General features: G+C 34.4%; 4 protein-coding genes across 10 annotated transcripts; 3 read left to right on the top strand and 1 right to left on the bottom strand.

Annotated features, from left to right (window-relative positions):
* Positions 1-1,382: 1,382 nt before the first annotated feature.
* Positions 1,383-8,760, top strand: LOC121261159 (casein kinase 1-like protein 3). Of its 3 annotated transcripts, none has more exons than XR_005939836.1 (17): positions 1,383-1,615; positions 1,719-1,759; positions 2,132-2,201; positions 2,302-2,450; positions 2,931-3,026; positions 3,136-3,206; positions 3,781-3,842; positions 3,922-3,985; positions 4,112-4,196; positions 5,062-5,188; positions 5,787-5,869; positions 6,087-6,141; positions 6,610-6,746; positions 6,974-7,156; positions 7,315-7,525; positions 7,747-7,795; positions 7,891-8,760. XR_005939836.1 is itself a non-coding variant. In XM_041163364.1 (15 exons), exons 1-14 carry the CDS (start codon positions 1,540-1,542, stop codon positions 7,151-7,153), a joined length of 1,296 nt encoding a protein of 431 aa, XP_041019298.1. In that variant the 5' UTR covers positions 1,383-1,539; the 3' UTR covers positions 7,154-7,156; positions 7,315-7,688. The 3 variants fall into 3 exon arrangements, 1 of the variants encoding a protein (XP_041019298.1); XR_005939835.1 differs by having other exon boundaries at positions 7,667-7,795; XM_041163364.1 differs by lacking the exons at positions 7,747-7,795; positions 7,891-8,760 and having other exon boundaries at positions 7,315-7,688.
* A 2,113-nt stretch (positions 8,761-10,873) lies between these two features.
* Positions 10,874-14,276, top strand: LOC121261160 (VAN3-binding protein). 5 transcript variants are annotated; one of them, XM_041163368.1, is made up of 9 exons: positions 10,874-11,138; positions 11,263-11,534; positions 12,242-12,295; positions 12,464-12,532; positions 12,616-12,985; positions 13,187-13,351; positions 13,528-13,577; positions 13,766-13,823; positions 13,913-14,276. In XM_041163368.1, coding segments are annotated over exons 1-9 (1,239 nt in total). In that variant the 5' UTR covers positions 10,874-11,137; the 3' UTR covers positions 14,113-14,276. The 5 variants fall into 5 exon arrangements, with proteins under 5 accessions (XP_041019302.1, XP_041019301.1, XP_041019300.1 ...); XM_041163367.1 differs by having other exon boundaries at positions 12,239-12,295; XM_041163366.1 differs by having other exon boundaries at positions 12,221-12,295.
* A 3,124-nt stretch (positions 14,277-17,400) lies between these two features.
* On the top strand, positions 17,401-18,637 carry LOC121261158 (aquaporin TIP4-1). The gene is made up of 3 exons (XM_041163363.1): positions 17,401-17,646; positions 17,754-17,992; positions 18,117-18,637. Exons 1-3 carry the CDS (start codon positions 17,520-17,522, stop codon positions 18,492-18,494), a joined length of 744 nt encoding a protein of 247 aa, XP_041019297.1. The 5' UTR covers positions 17,401-17,519; the 3' UTR covers positions 18,495-18,637.
* Positions 18,638-19,718: 1,081 nt separating this feature from the next.
* LOC121261157 (protein JINGUBANG-like) lies at positions 19,719-21,150 on the bottom strand. Its single transcript, XM_041163362.1, has one exon. It carries the CDS (start codon positions 21,083-21,085, stop codon positions 19,745-19,747), a length of 1,341 nt encoding a protein of 446 aa, XP_041019296.1. The 5' UTR covers positions 21,086-21,150; the 3' UTR covers positions 19,719-19,744.
* Positions 21,151-22,289: the final 1,139 nt, after the last annotated feature.

Below are 22,289 nucleotides of genomic sequence, written 5' to 3'. Positions count from 1 at the left end.
ATTAATTTTTTGAAAGGAAGATTATATTAACTTGGGTAAATAGGCGAAGGTATACAGAGGAAATAAGTAGGAACGATTAGAAGTCAACGCATTTCAAAAATTGAACCAAATCTTTACATCTAATGTATTTATGTGATTCGTTGTTGACAGGTCATATAATTGTGCGTGTGATGTAAAGCAAGTTTTTTTTTTTTTCCTTCCTAGGTTGACTGGTCAATGCATTCAAAGTTAATTTTTTTTTTTTTTTAAAAGATTGTGTTTGGGTAATAGAGTAATCTTATTATTATTTAATATTTTATAATTAATTTTACATATTTTTTATTATTTAATATTATATTATTATTTTTTATTATTTTATTATTATTATTTATAGATCATTTAAGATCACCTCACTATCCAAACATATCTTAATTAATTAATTAGGAAAGAAAACGAGCAGACAGTCAATTAAAGAATTAAACCAAAATCCAACGTTAAAACTCAAATTTTTTTTTTTTGTTTTTGTGCCCCCTGAAGTTTACCGGAAATAACCCACGAAGCGATGGTGATAAAAATATATACACTATGGAGAATTTCCTCGAAGTTTAACGAATAAATTTCTTTTCTGGACCAAATCTTTTCATATTTTCATATGCTTAGCGGAGGATCTCAATTGGATAATACTTCTGTTCTCGTAATGCAAGACTTACAGCAAAACTTGCCCACCTAACACCTTTACCTAACATAACTAGTATATAAATATATATACACATGTATTAAAAGACAGCTTCTTTAAATGTGTTATAGAGTTATAGCAAATTTGGTGTACAGATAAGATTTTTTTTAGAATACATGGCCGAATTATAAGGGTTTATTATGGAAAAAAAGGATAAATATATTAAAATTTTAAAAATAATGTTAAAAAAGATAAATATTAAATATAAGTGAATCTAACTAATTTAACAACCCAACAAAGAAAGCTCTAATTAACTAGTAGTTGTTAAAATATAGACACGTGGTATTATGAAGTTATATTAATTAAGATTAATGTTTACGTAATTAATTTTAATTACAATATATGATTTAATAAGATGAGATAAATGTATTATTTTAGAGTCCGAAAATATGTAGTAATTTCTCTTGTTAATGAAAGATCACAAGGAAGGATGGACAATTTCTTATCCTATAAAGTGACAACTCCAAATGAAATTACATATTTATAGAAAATAGAGTAGGAAACAACCTCAAAACAGCTCAAGCAGTCGGTTCTATCGGTACTTGGAAAGACTTCAACGGACATTCAGAAGATGAAATTTGTCACCATTTGCGAAATGGCCCCAAACTTTCACAAATTTTAATATCGTCCCCGTCATCCACTCTAAATAACAAAACTCGGCTCGGTTTCATTTATCGAGTATATATAATTTCTTGATCCTTCTCTCCGGGTCTTCATCCGTCGGCCTTCATTGAAGACCTCGTTCCAAATCATTCGTTGGGAACCCTCCGACATTCTTTTAATTGAGTTCCACAGGAGAGGGAGGGAGCGATAGGAAGATATAAATGGAGAGGATCGTGGGAGAGAAGTACAAATTAGGTCGCAAAATAGGCAGCGGATCGTTTGGTGAAATTTTTCTTGGTTTGTGGATCTACTGATTTGTGTAGTTTTCTTTTTTCTGTTTAGAAAAATTCCCGTTCTGATTATTGATTTTCCGTTCCCAATTTTTCTTGATTTGTTTAAGCGACCCATATCGACACCTGTGAAATCGTCGCCGTGAAGATTGTAAGTCTTCTTTGATTTATCCTTTGCGTTTCGATTTTATTGAATTTGGGCAAAGAGAATAGTGAGCTCGTGTTCTCTCGTTGTTTTAGCCCCTTGAATTCTACTTGGGTTTCAAATGTGTTGTCTTGAGCTGTTTCTGCTTATGTCAGAGCAATGCATTATTTTCAATGGAAAATTAATCTAATTATTGGATTGTTTTCCTGTACAAAATTGCATGCTGTTTAAGAAATTGGACTTGTATAGAAGGGTACCGCGGGATAAAACAATGTTCTGGTTTGCTTTGCTAAGTTGCTTATTTGAGAAGAACTTTGTATAGGGTCTAGTATTAGCTATTTGGTTATCGTTCACTCACACACACCTTTTGGTTTGTAGGAAAACCGCAAGACCAAGCATCCGCAATTGCTATATGAGGCCAAGCTATATAATATTCTTAAAGGAGGAAGTAAGGATGAAGTAGCAGAAAATTTATGTTGGAGCTATCGCAAGTTGTTTAGCTGGTCATATTGTTTTGGATATTAATTCATCGAGTTTGTGACTCTCAGGCGGTATTGCAAACATGAAATGGTGTGGAGTAGATGGAGAAGACAATGCCCTCATCCTTGACTTGCTGGGACCAAGTCTTGAAGATCTTTTCGTCTATTGTGGAAGGAAGTTCTCCCTGAAAACGGTTTTAATGTTGGCTGATCATATGGTAATTGGATATTGACTTAATGATGGCTTTCCGTCACTGTTGTTACAGGCAGCCTATATTTTGCCGTTGTTTTAGCCGCTGGAGAAGGGTTTGTTAGTCTCATTTTAATTTTTCTTTTCAGGGTATCTCATTTATTAGATTTGTTCTTAAGGGGTATTTGTTTTAAAACTTTCGGAGTGTGTGTGTGTGTGTGGGGGGGGGGGGGGGGTGTTTGTGTGTGTTTCTTTCTTTCTGTTGTGAATTGTGATTAAATCAGGAACCACTTCTTTATAGAAGATTTTTAACTGATATTTAATTTATATAAATCATGTACCTCCAAATTGTTTTGTGTCAAGATATAATATAAGAACTCTTACTGAAGTTTGGCATGCTGCATTATTGTTGTCACAAAGTACAAATAGTTTTAGTTCTTTCCATTCAATTTTGTTGAATGATCAAACAATGTTATTCATTTAATTTGTGTTGTTTACTGTATTGCAGATTACAAGAATAGAGTATGTGCATTCTAAAGGGTATTTGCATAGAGACATCAAACCAGATAACTTCCTCATGGGTCTTGGCAGGAAAGCAACTCTGGTAAATATCATTTTGGTGACTTCTTCAAGATCTAACCGCATAAGTTATTATGGTCTCCTCTTTTCCACCTTTTATTCTCTGTCCTTATCAAAGTTATCATGTTCATTAGGTCTATATGATTGATTTTGGACTTGCAAAAAGATACCGAGATCCGACAACAAATAAGCATATTCCTTACAGGTAAAGACCCTGCGACCAGATTCTTGCTTGAAATCCAGGTTTTGTGCTTCTTATTAGTTGTCTAACTGTTCTAGAGGGTCTTACTAGGTTCAATGCATGCATTACACACGTTCAATATGGGTTCAGTTAATATGATTTTCCTATTAAATTATTTTTTATAAATTGAAAGAAATTTTTTGAAGTAATTTATCAGACAGATTAATCTTTCATATGACGAGATTATATTTTTAGAGTAACAGTTTTTGTAATTTTAGATGGTTTTTAAAGCATAAGAAAATTTGTAGAAGTCTTTTTTGTATTATTGTAAATGGTTGCTATGGCACCTGCAAAAATGGGGAAAAATTACAGAATTGGTTTCCTGGAATATGGTGATGGCTTTGTTAGCAAGGCTGTAATGATTACTAAAACTTTCTGTAATTTATTTTGTACCTTTATTTATCCATTCCTCTGTATTTATGTTTACATAGATACTATTGTCTTTTTTATAAGTATTGTATACATCGATACTATTGTTTCGTGATCATAATTGGCTAAATATTCCCTTTTCCTCCCATCTTTTGACAAAATCACAAAGAGAGAACAAAAACTTGACAGGGACTGCACGTTATGCAAGTTGCAATACTCATTTGGGAATTGGTAAGTAGAAAGATGTAGTCCATTCCATTGACTGATAGATTGCTGTATCTTTCCTTATTTACTTTATTTCATTTCTCAGAACAAAGCCGTCGGGATGATTTGGAGTCACTTGGCTATGTTCTCCTGTACTTTCTAAGAGGAAGGTATGTTATGCCTAAGCTTGTCATTTTTAATAGCCTTGATGTTTTTGATATTTTCACCTAATGATATGAATATGAGCATATAATTTCATGACTCCATCAAACTGACCAGTTTGTTTATATGTCTAGTCTTCCTTGGCAGGGTCTAAAGGCTGCAGTAAAAAAGCAAAAATATGACAAGATATGTGAGAAGAAGTTATCGACTCCTATTGAGGCATGTATCCTTAACATGATTAATTTTATAAATTATGTTTATGGTTTGAATGGAAGAAATCATTCAATTCTAATATGGTCGTGTTTGACTCTCACCCCACGCCCCTCCAAAAGGAAAGAAACTACCCCATTTTTCTTGCATTTTCATTAGCAAGACCCAAAGAATAATACGAATGTTAGAAAATAAATTTAATTCTTCCAATTAACTTAAACTTTTGGGACAGCTGGTGATCAATATGGTATCAGAGTAGAAGTCTTGAGTTTGAACCTTGAATTTACACCTCACCCCAAATTTCATTTAAATATTTGACATTTTGGATCTACTTATTAAGGAGGAGTTTGGCTCACACGTGAATGGAAATGTTAGGAAGAAAAATTAAATTCACTCATTCCTATCAATTTAAGCTCTTAGGACAATTAATAATTTAATAAATAACCCAATTAAGCTGTATGAGGAGCTCCCAAGTGTTTTTTTCTTTTTCTAAGATGAGTTGCATCATGTTGGGGTTTCATTTTTTAAATAAAAAGGGGCTAGAAATGGGCTTTATGAAGGTAGCCCAAATCACACTTCTACCACCCTTTAATATGTGGTGGTGGATGAAAGGTTGCAGGTTTTGATCCCATGGTTGCATGAGTTAACCTACCTAGTAATTGAAAATAGAAAAAGGAAAAACTTTTAAGTTGTGGAAGAAGCTAGAGTAGAGATGCTGTGTATAATGTAGCGGAGGAGGATCAATTCTTAACGGTTTATGGACATATATTGTTATTGGCTCAAGGAAATTCTGATGGTTGCTTCTTAGGTGCATTTCATCATCTAAGCTTGGATTTCTGTGTTAATGTCGGCTAACTCGCATTTCTTTTAACAGTTCCTGTGCAAGTCACATCCTGTGGAGTTTGCATCATACTTCCATTATTGCCACTCTTTGACTTTTGATCAAACGCCTGATTATGGATTCTTGAAGCGCCTGTTTCGTGACTTGTTTACTCGAGAAGGTACTTATCATTTTTATTTCATCACATCTTGAAATTGCACCATTGCCTTTATAACTGCAGCCCAAGTAATTCAACAAGTTGATATTCACTGCAAATGACTAATCACTTTTTTTTTTTATAAGTAAAAATAAGTATTATTAACAAGAATGGGCATCAACTGCCAATTACAAAGAAGTATGCCCTATCTACAAATGACTAATCACTTATAAGTCATTTGCACTACAGAAGCTTGTATTTTCATTGGAAATCTAGAGTTCTTGTGATTAGTGATGTTTAGCGAGACTAGCATGTGTCTAAAAACACTGCCAAGTAAAGGAAGCACTGATTTGATTAAGACATAGTTTACCTTGCCAATTTTAAAAGTAGTCCATATTTTTTAGACTTTAGCAGGTGGACCTTGTTGTACTTGTCGTCATTGAGTGTGCAAAATTGGGGTTCTTTATCTTACCAACTTTGTACTAGTTTAGATTCACCGTCTTTCTTTCTGTAGAAAATATCCTAAATCATTTTCTATGGCGGTGTCATTTAAAATTTGTTTTGAGCATCAATTGACAGTCGAGTTTGGCTCGTGATTTTTATGATTCTTTGATCTTAGCAGGATATGAGTTCGATTATGTATTTGATTGGACCATTCTAAAATACCAGCAGACACAACGGACAAAGACGCAGGCTCAATCAACTGTTAGTATTACCATAACTTTTTGTTCTATCCGCTATATTAAGCAAATTGCTGGCAAACATTTATATGCATGAAACATCTTTTCTCTATCTAAGTTCCATTTAAGTTTTAGCTTTAGCAACTCCTTTAAATTTACTTCAAATTGTAGATGGCCTTTCTAACTGTTGTTAATATTTTGACTGTTTCTGTTCTCTGACAACTTGACTGTTAAATTTGCAGCCAGTTGGAGTGACTGGCAGGCTACCAATGCCGATGGATGTGAATAAGCATATAGGTAAGCTCCATCCTTGCTCATGTTCATGAGTAATTCTAGGTCTTACCCAAATTTTAAGTTGTGGCCGGGTTGCAGTCAACATTGAGTATTTCTGCATGCATTGTGATGAATACAGTCAGGGGCCATACAAATTGTCTTTTAAAATGAAATTGTTCAGTAAGTTTTCCATAGCATATTGATTTGCATGCATTGTGTGTAAATGAGTCGACGCCATAATTTCTTGTAATACACAAATGAAATAGAAATGAACAGCAGCTTTGAAGTCTGGGTTGCTGGTTAATACTGGATCTCTTCTGTTTTGACTTATAAAACATGCTGTTTTTACCAATTTAGCTGGCATTAAGATTTTCCCTTGAGTTAAAATTTGGGTTACAATAGCTTCGTTTATTCGAAGAGGAACCCTGTTATATTTAAGATGATGTTTTGCAGTGTATCTTATTATGTCTTTGGTTCATTCTTGAATTTCAGGAATTAAGGATGCGTCTTATTCAGCTCAGGTTACAAAGCCTGGGGGAGCAAGTAAGCATACACATCAAGATGTTCATATGCAGTTTAGATCATCTACAAGTCGCAATTTTGGTGTTCCAAACCCAGTGGAGGAACATGTAAGCCATTTTCTTATGCTAATTATGTCATGGTTCATTTGCTTCAATCTCCTGTTCACTTCTTTTGGAGTCCATAAATGTATATACTGGGTGTCTATCCACCTGTTGCAGTTGATGTGATATCTTTGTGTCTATCAAAGCTTTGCTGCTTACTGTCATCACTCTTTTGCCATAATTTGGTCATATTGTGAATTTCATTCGAAATTTCTTGACATATATTGTTGCAGACAGTGAGAAATGTGCTGATGCCATCTACTTCATCTGCTCTGCCAAGAGCTTTAAAAAGTAAATTTGCCGCACCTGAGGGTCCAGCACAAACTGTTTACATGGGTCGTGGACTCGGGAATGGAACTGGTGCTTCAAGCAGCTGGATGGCATCATTAAAACGAAATTCTTCAACCAAGTAACCGGTATGGGGATTTTACTTCATCCGGTTATGATCTCTCTCTCTCTTTTTTTTTTTTTTGCAATATTTTTACATTCTCTGTACTAGAATTATTATTTTGAATAATAGATGATGAGGTATTGATGCTCATGTATCATTTTTTTTGTCTCTTTCTTGTTCCAGCTATGGATCTGAAGTATTGCACTCAAAGAATGCACACCGATGGCAAAAGTGACATAGTTTCAATTGATTGAGGTCTTCCATTGCCAGATCGTATAATCTGTTTTTTTATGCGAGGGGACTAGAAAGTATAAACGCATTGGATGTTGCTAGGACTGGATTTGTCGATGCTTGGCACTAAGCATTCCAAAGCATTGGGTTTCTGCATGCATAGGTGGCGAAAATGACCTAACCAGTTTCATGTTATGTTGTTCAGTGGATGATATGTAGCGTTTCTTCTATTATTTTGTTAGTTGATCAGAGATATTCTTTGATGTTATTTGGTTGTTTTGACTATGTATTTCATTCAATTCAGGATGAGTAGCTTTCTGTTCTTATTGCTCTATCTTTTTTGGATCAAACCCTGGATGTTGACCTGGATAAGTTTGAACCCAGGTTCCCAGGCCCTTCGGAATTTAAAAAGTACTGTAAGATGTTCTTTCAGGTATCAACTTATCTTGCTCCATGCAGTTTGTTGTGTTTTATTTTGTTTATACTGCTCTATTAACCTGTTTTCCCCCTAATTTTTCCATGCTTCAGATTTTTATATTTGAACAGTACGAAAGGAAGTTGTTCTTCGGAACTCTTGATGTGAAATGAAGATGGTATGTAGGAATCTGTCTATCAATTTTTGAGGCTTTGGATCTTAGTGGCTCCGAGGTAACTAGTGTAGTTGATGTTGTGAGGGCTGAACTTGCATCAAGTCCATTTCTCACTCCCTCTCTCCCCCCCCCACCTCTTTCTATTTTTTCACCTTTTGGCCAAGGAATAGATCCTAATCAATAAAAGATACAATATTTTATACTTGTGGATATATTTCATCTTACATTCAAGATGTGAAAAGAGGTCCTGTTGTCTTCAAGCAAAAGCCATTGTGGACTCTTTCTTGTCTACGTGTTTTGTTTCCCTTTTTATACTGTCATCCCTCTATTACATTTTCTTTTTTAAATATAGTCTCAACACATTGGCTCGGCATCTTCCAGATATTTTGTTTCATTGGATCTTTTCCCAGTCTTTTTCCTTCCCCATTGGCCGATATGCTCTGCAATTTGATGTTCTATTCAGTTAACGAAATGATACACAACATTGGATGGTTCTTATATTGCGGAGCTTTATGTAAGGGAAATCAAATATCATTTTAGATATCACTTTCTTACCATTCATAAAATGGGATTGGGAGACGAGTCTATTCTTCAGTGGGCTATTAGTTTAGGTGATGAGCCACGACATGGTGCCTGATAATGTGGAATCCATAATGGTTGAGTAATTATTATTTATTGGGGGGGTATCATCATGGTTGAGTTATTGGACAAGCAATTATTTCTTCTGATTAATTATTTTTTTCAATTCTGATTATGAATGCATTTTCGTAAAGCTATTGATGATTGTTGAGAGTTTATTTTTTCATTTTTTATTTTTTAAAAAAATACATGTGATACTTTTTAAAAGTCTTTTGTCAAGCTTGTGTCATGGTCCTAATCCTCGTTTGATACTCGACGAGTGAGAACATAGTGAAGTTCTAATGTTCTTATGTGTAAACAGTAAACACATTAGTGACTGGGAGACTTATTACAGTTTAAAAAAAAAAAAAAATATCATTACTTTTTATACTAATTTTAAGTGATAGCGTATTAATGTATCAATAAATAAAATTTTTAAATAGATTATTTGGATTTGCATGAGATCTGCTTTAGCCTCAAATCCAATTGCATTGTAAAACAATTCTTCTGTTTCGTGCAACCTTGGTCCGTGCATTTGTTCGTGTATCCAGCATTTTCTAAGTTGTAAGGAAAATATAGTGTCGATAATGGGATTAGATATATATATTTTTTATTTAGTAATTAAAAAATTATTTTTTTAAAATATTGTAAATTATTATTTTTTAAATATTTAAATGATTAAAAAATACTTCAAAAAAAAATATGAATTGTCGGTGGGTGTGATTGAAAAATGAAAGGTGATCAATCGACGGAAAGAGTCCAAAAACTAGTAGTACGTGGGACCTCGGAAACAGTAGTGCCCCATTTTCACTCCTCGACATGATTAGGCTTGAGCATTGAAAGAAGGAAAGTGCAAACACAGATAGGTACGTAGACAGATAAAGATACCCTATGCTCTTATGGGTCTGCCATGAATTTATAAAAAGAGAAATATATGCATAAACTTCGCCCATTCTTTTATAAAAAAGTTGGATTTTATTACGAAAAAAATGTAGAAAACTTATTTTTTCTTAACGGTGTTTATATTTTTATAAAAGATTTGTCCAGTTTGTATTTAGTATTATACATTTAGGGCTTCTACAATTAGAATTTATTATTAAAAAATAATTTTTTTTATGTAAATTTTGTATTTATTTATTTAAAATAAAATATGCATGTATTTTTAAATATCCTTTCTTTAGACTACTTTAAGATGAGAAATATTTTAGCCACAAAAGAATTATACAAAAGTAATTTCACAAACTGATATGATTTTATGTGGTTTATCAAATTGTAAAATTATTTTTATTATAAAATAGATCTAACAGATCAGATGAAGTTACGTTAATTTGTGAAATTATTTTATATAATTTTTTTTTTTATAGATATAACAGTTCTCCTTTAAGTTTATGTTGACGTTACGGATTCCAGCGGCTCCCAGGAGGAGGTTTAAGGTAGGACCAAGTGCTTTGTTTCAGTTTGACTTCTTAAAAAGGTCCAGTAGAAAACTTCGTAAACTGCGTGCTTTGCTTACGGCCCCTCAGATCAAGATTCGGCAACGATTTTGGACCTGATTTTACGAAATTACGAGGATGTTGGGCATCTTATCAAAAGATTATCTCGAAGGTTACAGCTTGGTCAGAACAAAACCTAGGCTAGACTCTGATCATCATCTTCCTTGTCAATATTTCAGCATATTGGAATATTCACGTAGTGCATAGATCCAAACGATGAACGTCATCCTCTCATTTGTCATTTCTCGGGCTAACTAAAGACCGGGAATTCGGGGGTGTCATAACAACAAAATTAAGTTCATGTACATGCTTTCTGGAAAGAGTGTCTGATCTGAAAAGTCTATCCATAGGCTCGAAGAATATAAAGTTAAAACATGGAAGAGTTGAATTTAAATATAATTTATATATATTCCAACATTGCACTATGCTTTACAAGAAATTGATATTTTTTGTTTAGTCTTATACTTGATAATATTATTCTTACTCTATGCTCTACAAGATATTTTATATATATATATATATAATAAAAAAATGAAATTTATTCATTTATTTTTGGCTGAATTATAACTGGGCACAGATTTAGGTACGGAAAGATCACCGTCCATCCCTGCTTTAGAACGAGAGAGTGGTGACAAATCAGAGTCAAGTCATGATGAATCCCGCAGTTGAGAAAAAGATAAGGGTTTTTAGCTCTTTACGTATAAAGAACGAGTGGAAACCAAAAGCAACAATGTAGGTGTTGGAGACAAGAATGATTGGCCTTGATATTGGAGGACCTTTGATATCGTATAAAGAATATAACCCCTCTTACACCTCCACTTCTATTGTCTGTCATTTTCTTCAATAAAGAAACATGGCAACTTCTCTCTCCCTCCCTTTTTAAATATCCAACTGTTCTCCCTCTTCTTCATCATCATCATCTTTCTCTTGCTTTCAAGGCACCAGAAGTTGCACTCTGGCCACTCTCTGCACGAAGATCGAGCCTCAACTGGGTTGAAGTAGTCTTGCACTTTAGAAACTAAGCCATTGCTTGGCTTCTTGTTTTTGAAGCAATAATCTTAATTGGCTCTTTAAAGTAAGAAAAGCACTTTCAAAACGTTTTTCCAAATGCATATTGAAACTTTCCATGATCATAATCTCCAATATTATGATAAGAAATAGAGCACTGACTCCATCCGTCTGATTATTCGTAACTGCAGTGAGCTCGTGCGTCTCCCATTGCTTGTCGCGTCGGCTGGAGAATATAGATGAACGCGCTCCAGCAAGTTGGCTACCCTCATCTTGTGCTCTACCCGAAACTCCGACCGAGTCCATGGAGTTTCTTGCAAGATCATGGAGTCTTTCAGCCATGGAACTCTCCAGAGCTCTTTCCAGTAATCACGTTGCTGCTAATCTTCTTGAGAAGTCACCGTTCTCCTCCATTGGCAATATTGAAGCGCATGATGCAAGTTCTGGGGCTTCAAAAGAATCTGTAAGATCTTGGCTTAACGTCCCTGTTTTAACTTTTAAGCTGTGATGATCAAATGATGTTTCAATTATTGATTATAGTTTTTTTTTTTGCCCGAAAAATGAACCTTCCATATAGTCAAGATACACATTCTAGTAGACAAGTCACAAACGCAAAGCAGACAATACAATGCGTATAGACAGGAAATGTCTCGAGTAATTTGGAAACCCAAATAATATTATTTTTCTCGGAAAGTTTCGGTGAAACAGAGGGCCTAAAGAAAAAATAATAATTGTAGATAGGTAGGATTGATTTTAGATGAAAATTAAAAATTATTATTATTTTGAAATTTGAAAAAATTGAATTGTTTATTATATTTTATGTGAAAATTTTAAAAAATTGTAATGATAAGATGAGATGAAATCGTTTCTGTATTCAAATAAAACCTTAGTCCTACATTATTATTCTCTGCATGGAATATGGAAAGGAATATAAAAGAGAAAAATTTTACTTCATTCCTATACCATATATTACACATGATTTTTTTTTTCTCTTTAATAAATATGTAGTATACGAAGGATATATAGAATAATTTTTTTAGTTTAGTAAGAATAAAATAAAAAGATATATTGTGTATGGCATAGAGATGAGTACAATGGCTAAAATATTGGGCGGTGTTAAATTGTATTTGTTGGCTTTGACCCAATTAGATGTTCAAACCACTTCAGCAGTTACCAAGTGGGGGCAGCCCTCCAATTGCACCAAGAGACAGCGACGAAGTGAAGGTCTCTCTCTCTCTCTCTCTCTCTCTCTCTCTAGAATAATAATAATAATAATAGTAATAAAGGAAAGATGGCTGATGTAATTGACATTGAGAAACATGCACGGCAAAGAAAAAATAATCAGATCGGCACATATCCAAGAGGTGCTTTACAGCCAATAAATCTGTGCAGGAAATATTTTTACTTCATCAAGCACTCAATTCAGAGTTCCTTTCCAGTCAACAGTTGCTCAAAAATGGGGTATTTCATTCTTCAAACTAACCGTAATATATAATTTGTTTCCTCATTGTCATCATTCATCCTTGTTATTACTCTGCCTGTAGCTATACAGGAGCTTACTGAGAGGGAAAGCAATGGGGAAATGGATAAAAGATCAAAAGGAAAGGAAGAAGCAGGAAATCCGGACCCATAATGCTCAATTGCATGCAGCTGTCTCTGTGGCAGGGGTTGCTGCAGCTGTTGCCGCAATTGCAGCTTCAACTGCATCACCTGAAATGTCATCTGCCCAGCAGAACACACCCTCCAAAACCTCTACTGCAATGGCGTCTGCAGCAGCTCTAGTAGCATCCCATTGCATTGAAATTGCAGAGGAGATGGGAGCCGATCCAAACAATATCTTAAAAGTTGTCAACTCTGCAATCAACGCAAAGACTAACGGAGATATCATGACCTTAACAGCTGGAGCAGCTACAGGTTTGGTTTTTTGGTTTTTATTTTATTTTATTTTATTTAAGTTTATATGCATGAAAGTTAAGCTTCACATGGACATTAACAAAGAGAGCCATCCAGAAACATGTTAATCACATTGATTTTTAGTGAACTTTGTGAAGACTTCATCAACTACTAATTAAACATGACAAGGAGATTTAATTTAATTCGACATTGATAATTCAGCCTTAAGAGGAGCTGCCGCCCTAAGGTCAAGACTACAAAAGGGGCATGGAGCTGCAGCCTTAGCACTGTCTGAGGAAATGGGCGAAGAACGTGAAGAAGTTAACATTCTGACGGCATTGAACTTTGTCTCTAAAGGAGGAGAACTTCTCAAACGAACAAGGAAAGGTATATATATATATATATATATATATATATATATATATATATATATATATATATATATATATATATGGAAGGATGTTAATGAAATCCATCCATGACACAGTTGTGATTGTACAGTCAAAGACATAAATATGCTATGATACTAATGTGTTCCTCTAATATTTAAACTTCGATTGCAGGAGATCTACACTGGAAGCAAGTTTCTTTCAACATTAATTCAAATTGGCAGGTATAAAAATCTAAAGAGACCTTTTTTTTTTTTTTTTTTTTTTTGGCACCTAGTAAATCTGGTTGTTCTTCGTAGTTCTGTTGCATGATCACAAATAGCAAATCTGTTTTCCTCTACCATGTGAGTTGCTTATCTTAATTTGTGAATCATTATTTCCAATTCCTACCTGAGAATAGAAATGACAACAGGTTGTAGCTAAAATGAAAAGCAAGTACATGGCAGGAACATTCACCAAAAAGAAGAAATGTAAGCTAAGCGTCATAACCAAAAATAAGCTACTTTCTTCTTACCACCTTATTCCCTGCCAGTTGGGTTAAGTCATGCTGTGATTACAGGTATAGTCTCTGGGGTCTACAGTGACATTACAGCGTGGCCCGGAAGGGAGAGGGAAGATGGTAGTGAACAGATGGCTTATTTTGGGATAAAAACAGATGACAGGGTAATAGAATTTGAATGCAAGAGTAAAGCAGATAAACAGATGTGGACAGAGGGCATCCAGCATATGTTAAATTGCCGTGCCAACTTAACATTATGATAAGATTTGAATTAGAAGTGAACATAGGTTCTGATTCTTTATATATAAGTCATGAGTGGAGCATTAAACAAGTTCAGTTTACCTATTATGCAAATTCTTCAGTCTTCACTCGTGAAAGTTACTTGAAATCTATAAAGCTTGACGAGAATGAACAATTTTAATTTGCTCAGGGGTGCAACATCAGAGCCAGAGGGCAAGATCAGAGCCCTAGCATAACTTATATATATATATATATACACACACACACACATACATATATAGTTTCTTATCAATGTATTCCGGTATTTAAAATCTACTTGTCGTTATCGAGAATTCAATCATGTTTGGAAGTATGCTCTCCCACTCCCACTCCCACTCCCCCTCCCCCTACGCTCCGGGGTTCAGTCTCTGATGTCTCTCATGATGTCCTAGTTGCCAATAAGTGCCAATATATAGTATTCAATTTCAATTTATGATGATGAAAGGCAACAAAATATAATTATTTACAGGTATAGGAAAAATGAAAAATGTTCACCGCAAAACCTTAGAAATTGACAGCCAATTGCTATGGAGTTGACCTAGCTTTATTAATTACACATTGACATTGACATTGACAGGCATATATATATATATACGGCTGCCTGCTTATTGAACTCTATATATGCCGTTGAGTTTATGATCACTACGCTTCATAGTATTAAAAATCTTATTTGGGAAATAATATTTAAAAAAAAAAAAAAAAAAACCTCTCAGGACATTCTCGCCTGCACTTGAATGCCTATGACAAAGGAAAAAAAAAAAAAAAAAAAAGGGCAGCTAGTACAACATGAATGATCCAGCTAGCATTGCCCTCGTGGGACGATTGAGTTTGACTCACCAATAATGGTAGTAATCATGATTATAAGACAGAGTATTAATTATTATTTTATATATTATTCTAATTAAGCTAGCTATGATCATGTGCTTTATTAATAGTGTATTGATATACAGATAACATATTTTCATAATATATTTTACAATAATATTATAAAATAAGGATATTTTTGTAAAATAATATTATTTTTATAAAATGTTTTACAAAATTATTCATCATTTTTTTTGATAAAAAATTACTCATCATTTAACACATTATTATGAAATATATTGTAAAAAATATTATTTATAAATCATTTTCCTTATTCATTGTACCAACCATGAATTCTATGATATCATCTCCGTGTCTAATGTTTCTAGGAGTGCAAAAGGGTCATGATCAGGGAGTTATCTATACATTATAAATAGAAAAATTCTATTTACAGTCTCATTTGGAGACTGTATGTGTATGCATTTTATTAAATGAGAAAAAATATCATTTAAAGAGGGATAATTTTGTAATTTTAAAGGATAGTTTTGTAATTTTAAAAAATTTTAAAACTAAAATTGGCTAGGCTTGTATTGCAGTCTCATTTGGAGACTGTATGTGCATGTCTATTATTAAATGAGAAAAAATATCATTTTAAGAGGGATAGTTTTATAATTTTAAAAAAATTTAAAACTAAAATTACCTAGGCTTGTATTGCAGTTCCTATTTGAAGACTGTACCTAACATTACTCTTATAAATATAATAAAATAAAATGAAAATATAATACTTATTTATACATACGATGCGTAGCTAGGTAGCTAACGTTGGACACTTTGCGGGTGGATCTACCGCAATTGATAATTGATGGGAAGAATTTTTTTATTATTAAAACATCATATTTTTTTTTCTTACATTGATAATTGAAGTTGTACTGTTACAGTGTCAACTGGTCGCATATTAATAATGTGGAAAAAGACAGAACAAAAGTAGAAGAAGAAGACGACACCGGAGTCCTACTGTCAATTGGAAAACGACAACTTCTTTAATCAAATACTAAACGCATATATGTCTCCACTTCCATGATGGTCGAACTGTAAAGCCGATGCGCATGATCCGTTTCTCCTATTATGTCTTTTTATTACAAACAGTCACTGAAAAGGACGCAACCCGGCCAATGAAAGATCAAAATGAATTATCGATGTAAATGAACAGTAATTATATTATATACGTATTTTTTATACATTCTATTAATATATTTGGTTAAAACAATTATTTTATATTAAAAAAAATTAATACATTCAATTGCATAAAAAAATACACAAAAATAAATACACAAAGTTTTTGAGAAATTAATATGCCATTCATCATCCTGACTCCTGAGGGCCATCGTCAACTTTTTCACCTTTCTGCAATTATTTACTGCCTGCCTTCCTGCCTACTTTCTTATTATAAGTTTATTTTTACCATATATAATACCAATAATTAATGAGAGTTATTATGCATATATTTGTTTTCGGACACATAATTATGTGATCATCTTGTTATAAATCAATATCATTAATATTTACATAAATATTTGTAATAATATATATAGTAAATATTATATTATTAAAAATAGAGTACTAATATTATAGATAAATATTAAATAGACAAATTTCATACAGGCCTTTTGTAAAGAAGTAAATCTCACTAATAAAAAATAATTTTTTTATATTTTTTTATAAAGATTTACGTGAGATTTGTCTATTTAAAATTTATACAGATCATTTCTCCTAAATGGAATGATCATGATGTTCCTTTTAGCTAGGGCCTAGCAAGCTATAGTATTGTTTATACATATAAATGCATATGCAATTTGAACCCCAAACAATACTAATGTTTCTTGAGTCAGACTTTTTAACTTTTGTACTTTATGGCATGTGCATATTACGGAGATCAAAACTGTGTTTTTTGAGATTATATTTGACAGAAAGTAACGTGAAAGTGGATTAAGAAAAACAAAACATATATATCACTTACCTTGAATTGACGTGTACGAGAATACTAATTAGAAAAAACTAATTAAGCAAGAATTTAAAAAGATACCCTAGATATTGCATAGATGTCAATGTAGAGAAAGAAATTAAGGTCTTATATATAAGGTTTTTACTTCATTTTCCTTTATATCATTATCTTAACGGTAAAGGAAATTATTTTATTTTACCCTCTTTTGGTGTTATTTATTGTACTGTAACTAACTTAATTTGAAAATGATTCTTTAAATTTTTGTTTGAAATAGAAGAATTATTGAAAGATTTATAAATAGGTCTCATGACCATATGTATTTTAGATAGAATGTAATGAACATGCAATCACCTGTACATCTAAAAAAAGAAAAAAAAAAAAGAAAAAGAAAAAAAAGGAAAACATGCATGCCATTACTTGGAAAATAGTAGTGCAAAGTCCTAATATTATATATAGCATAGGCAATATATATACCAGCAAAGCCAACCCCAAAGCAATAGCTTTTGAGCAAGGCCTTTCACGAGATCAAATCAGCCTAGCTCGCCTCTGAAATCAAGTTAACAACTCGATCGCCAGGAGATCATGGCGAAAATTGCCTTGGGAACCAGCCAAGAGGCCGCTCAGCCCGACTGCATCAAAGCCCTCATAGTCGAGTTCATTACAACCTTCCTTTTTGTCTTTGCCGGAGTTGGATCTGCCATGGCCGCCGGTATATATACAATCTTTAAATCACCCTTATGTCACAAACTGTATATGCACTATATTATTTTGATGAATATTTAATCTAATGGTGTGCACCCTTTGACGAACGTACAGATAAGCTAGAGGCAAGTTCACTGGTGGCCTTGTTTGCTGTGGCTGTGGCGCATGCCCTTGTGGTGTCCGTGATGATATCTGCTGGTCACATATCCGGCGGTCATCTTAACCCCGCCGTCACGCTCGGCCTCCTCGTCGGCGGCCACATCACCGTAGTCCGCTCCATTCTCTACTGGATCGATCAACTATTAGCATCATCAGCTGCTTGTTTTCTTCTTTACTACCTAACCGGAGGATTGGTGAGTCAAATGACACTCGTAATTATAGTTTAACCACTTTTTTATGAATAAAGTTTTCCCTTTTACGGAAAAAATGAACTTTCTCGGATTTTAATTAATGTTTAATCTTTTTGGGTGAGTGCAGACCACTCCGATCCATTCACTAGCAAGCGGGGTGGACTACTTGCAAGGCGTAATATGGGAGATTGTTCTAACATTCTCCTTGCTGTTCACTGTGTATGCTACTATTGTGGACCCAAAGAAGGGGGCTCTTAATGGATTGGGACCAACTCTAACTGGGTTTGTTGTGGGGGCCAACATCTTAGCCGGTGGAGCTTTTTCAGGGGCTTCGATGAACCCAGCAAGGTCATTTGGGCCAGCTTTGGTAAGCTGGGACTGGACTGATCATTGGGTTTACTGGGTCGGGCCACTCATTGGAGGTGGCCTTGCTGGTTTTATCTACGAAAACTTCTTCATCATCAGAACTCATGTCCCTATTCCCACTGAGGAAGTTCGTTTCTGATTGTCCATCTTTGAGAAGCGTTTCCTCTAATGCTTCCTGTGGCAGTTTTCCTGATGTATCTCATCGTTGTTTTGTTCTGATCTCTCTTTCATTTTCGTGTTTAGTTCTGGTCTGTGTCCTATATGGCTATATATATTATTGTCTCTGGAACAGTTGTCCATACTTCTTGATTCGGATGGTATTTGCACGCACTGGATGATAACCAATTAAGTAGGCTTCACCATCAATTCTAGCTACTTTATAAGAGAAAACAAACGGGGAGTAGGTGAGAGAGTATAAAGGGTGGGCACTGGGGAGTAATAGTGATGAATGAGGTGAGAAGGATATATATAGCTAGACTGTCTTCGATCTGCTCTAATTAATTTTGGACAATATTCATTTCAGCTACCTACTACTCGTATAACCCATCGAGACGAGTAAGACAAGGTACAATAGATAAATTTTATTATTATTATTTTTTTTAAAGTGAGTTTTACTAATAAAGAATAAATTTTTTATACTTGTGTAATCTATTTTTTTACAAGAACTTATCTATTTGTAGTTTGTAAAGATCATTTCTTTGGATAAAAAAAAAAAAAAAAAAAAAGAGAGAACTCTTCCGAGGTTCCTATTTTGTCATTGGGAAAAAAGTTGAACATTTGTGAAATAATGTCATCACTTGTCAATAAGGAAGATAGAGTATAGACTCGGGATTCAAATCTATATTTTGATATCACGTGAAATTATTATTTGTCTAAAATATTTAAATTGAAAAGAGGACATCGATTTAATTATTTATATTATAATTATATCAATATTTAGCCCCGGAATTAATCTCAGTTTCAAACCAATCAGCGTCCTTGGTGCATCTTTAGTTTTGTTGGATCCTGAAATTTACGAGAGAGAAAAAAAGAAGGAAAAAATGGTTCATCTGGTCAAAAGGGTAATATTCTTCTTTATTTCCTTAATTGAAATTTATTGACAAACATGAAAAGTAAAAACACTTTCCTGCTTATGATCTTGAGACAACAAAATTACCGATGGAGCATCTATGTGATATATGTTGCAGTATTAATATAATAATTTTTTTTTTTTTTTGGTAAATAATTTAATTTCTAAACAAAGAGGGAAATGGAGCTTACAAGCAGGGGAGTGAATTTGGGCTCTTCTAATATAGCCAACATGATATAATGAAGTACTGCCCGGAGAATGGCTAACTATATATTCTGATTATTACTCTAAAGGTTGCCTTGAAGCTTTGGATTAGTCATCTACTGAAAGCTGTTGCCTTGAAGCTTCTTCTCCACCCATGAAGGAGACAACACAGGGTTGGTCTCGTACTCTGTTATTTTTGTCGTCCTGGAATCGCTTCGGTCCAAATAATCAAAGCATATTTTCTCGCCAGGCAAAACCTTAACCCTCCACACTTTAAAAGTTTGGTCCAAACTTGCGCTATAAACTAAAAACCCCAACACAATCTTTTCCATCTCCAAACAAGCAGCCAAGCATCTCACGGGCCCCCTGTGCCCATCCAACACTGCCAAGCATTCATGGTAACAACTCCCTTCCTCTCTCCTCCAAATTCTAATGGTTGTGTCCTCTGAGCCGCTAAATATCAACTTTTCAATAGCCACTAGGCAAAGAACAGCGAAACGATGGCCCTGCAAAAATCCTCCATGGTTAAATCTATAAGACATTCTTTCTTTTTCCCAAAAATTTATGGTACCGTCTGATGACCCAGAATAGAGGAAGCAATTGTTAAAGCATGAGCTTAATGCCAATGCATGAACTGGGAATGGTTGGAATTTTAGGGTCATTGTGAGGGTGTGAGAGTTATCTCTGTACAACCTTCTCCAAATTCTAGCAGAGCCATCAGAAGAGCAGGTGAAAACACACCCATCATCTTGGTTCACCAATATTGCATTTATGTTATCTTCATGTGCCACAAACGAATCCACACATTTCTTGTCTGAAACACGCCAAGCTTTAACTGTTTTGTCGTAGGAGCCCGTGTATAATAGCCCTTCTGCTTCGTAATAAGCCATGCAAGAAATACAATCCCTGTGTTGTTGGGTGTTTGTCCTCGGGAACAAAAGAAATGAGCTTTTTCTAGGAAGAGAGGAGATCTTCTTGGACCGAAAACCATCTGAAACCGTAAAGTTCCACACCCGGATTTTGTGATCTTTATGCGCAGTGAAAAGCGTGTTACCATAAGCCAAAATCGCCCGGACCTTACCACAGCTTGTCTTGAGATATCCCCGCTCCATGCCGTCTGGTTGCCTCCATGCGCGAATCCGGTTACTGTCAGAACCCGTAAAGACTACTCCCTTAGAAACTGCGATGGAGTAGATGTGGCCCTCGTGGCGATGGAGCGACGCTATGCAGTGGTAGAGCAGTGAAGGAGATGGAGTTTGAAGAGGGGAGAGTGTCCATGGGGATTCTGGTTCTGGGCTAGGATCAGGTGCCATTTGCTTACGCATTCTGGTGGGGCTATAAGGCACTGCGTGGCTAAATTGGAGATTAGATCCCATGGAAATATGGATGGGTGATCGTTCATCGTCTCTATCTTCGTCTATGAAATTGAAAAGTGATCTTCTAAATTGGTATTCCATGTCCAAATGAGCGAGCGATAGTGTACAAAATTAAGAAAAGGAAAACCTGGGTTATGGGCGTTTACAATTATAAGAGCGTTGGGCAAATATATATATATATATATGAAGATAGGATGGGTGGCTTATTTATATATTCATTTAAGCTGGAATTGAAGTCCATAAGAGTGATACCTGTGACACCATTAAATGAAACCAGCTGCTAGCTAGCTGACAATTATGACGTACGGGCCATCAACGTGGTTCAGATCAGAATCAGGTTGTTACTTGGAATATTTCCCAATCTGTTTACGCGTAAGTGCTAATGAATCACTATGACGTACGTGAATCCAGGCACAAACTCAACGTAATTGTGATTTGTACAAAACGGGGCGAGAGATCAAATAGATATATACATAAAATAAAATCTACAATATTGCTTAATTCATTGTGTGCGTGATGTGTGTGATTCTAATCATTACCGTGCATGCGGGCGTCGATCGAAGTGACATTAATTTGGTTGTTGTGATCATTTATAAGTATGCAATGCAATGATCAGTAGGTTTCATTCATGAAATTCAATGACTTTCTATCCCTAACAGTTGGGCTCATTTGATGAGGGTAGAGCACCAATTATTAAATATGGAAATTAACTTGTGTCTGGCCGTGCTCTGCATGCAGCTCATGTACCTTTATTTCATAAAATCTTCTTTATTTTTTATTGATGACTCCTGATGAGAGCCGAACTGTTCACTTTGATTCAATATTAAATGAGTAGCATTAATATTCTTACCTCACAAATTTAATAAAGAGCTGCAAGCAAGAGTGGAATGGAAATTAGTTGATCAGCATGCAAAAACTAACGTGTTTATATCATCGAATTAATTAAGTTCAGGGAAGCGCAACAAATTAAGTACAAATGACAGAAGAAAAAAAAGTAGAGGCTATGCAATCTGAGTTGAAGAATAACGGAGAAAGGGAAATATTTTAATCATAAAGAAATTATATAAAAGTGAACCCTACAAATTAACTGACATAGCTTGATATGATACGTCGGATTGTAAAGTTATTTTTATTGTAAAGTAGATCTAGATGAATTCCATGAAATTACGTTAATTTATATGTTTATTTTTATATAAATTTTTTATATATGTCTGTAACAATTCTCATTATTGAAGAAAACGAGATTAGACATGGCTAGAGGCAGTACTTCATGATCTTAGAATGC

Source organism: Juglans microcarpa x Juglans regia, chromosome 4D, assembly GCF_004785595.1.
Source record: "Juglans microcarpa x Juglans regia isolate MS1-56 chromosome 4D, Jm3101_v1.0, whole genome shotgun sequence".
In the NCBI taxonomy this organism is placed as follows: Eukaryota; Viridiplantae; Streptophyta; class Magnoliopsida; order Fagales; family Juglandaceae; genus Juglans; species Juglans microcarpa x Juglans regia.
The sequence above is the reverse complement of the archived record's forward strand: the minus strand, read 5'-3'. Positions and strand labels throughout refer to the sequence as shown.

Coding starts and splice junctions, on each gene's coding strand:
- LOC121261159 (XM_041163364.1), top strand. CDS start 1,540: ATGGAGAGGATCGTGGGAGAGAAGTACAAATTAGGTCGCAAAATAGGC. Junction 2,451..2,930: donor TAATGTTGGCTGATCATATG/GTAATTGGATAT, acceptor ACTGTATTGCAG/ATTACAAGAATAGAGTATGT. Junction 3,207..3,780: donor AATAAGCATATTCCTTACAG/GTAAAGACCCTG, acceptor AAAATCACAAAG/AGAGAACAAAAACTTGACAG.
- LOC121261160 (XM_041163366.1), top strand. Junction 12,296..12,463: donor GAGACAGCGACGAAGTGAAG/GTCTCTCTCTCT, acceptor AAATCTGTGCAG/GAAATATTTTTACTTCATCA. Junction 12,533..12,615: donor AACAGTTGCTCAAAAATGGG/GTATTTCATTCT, acceptor CTCTGCCTGTAG/CTATACAGGAGCTTACTGAG.
- LOC121261158 (XM_041163363.1), top strand. CDS start 17,520: ATGGCGAAAATTGCCTTGGGAACCAGCCAAGAGGCCGCTCAGCCCGAC. Junction 17,647..17,753: donor TGGATCTGCCATGGCCGCCG/GTATATATACAA, acceptor ACGAACGTACAG/ATAAGCTAGAGGCAAGTTCA. Junction 17,993..18,116: donor ACTACCTAACCGGAGGATTG/GTGAGTCAAATG, acceptor GGGTGAGTGCAG/ACCACTCCGATCCATTCACT.
- LOC121261157 (XM_041163362.1), bottom strand. CDS start 21,085: ATGGAATACCAATTTAGAAGATCACTTTTCAATTTCATAGACGAAGAT.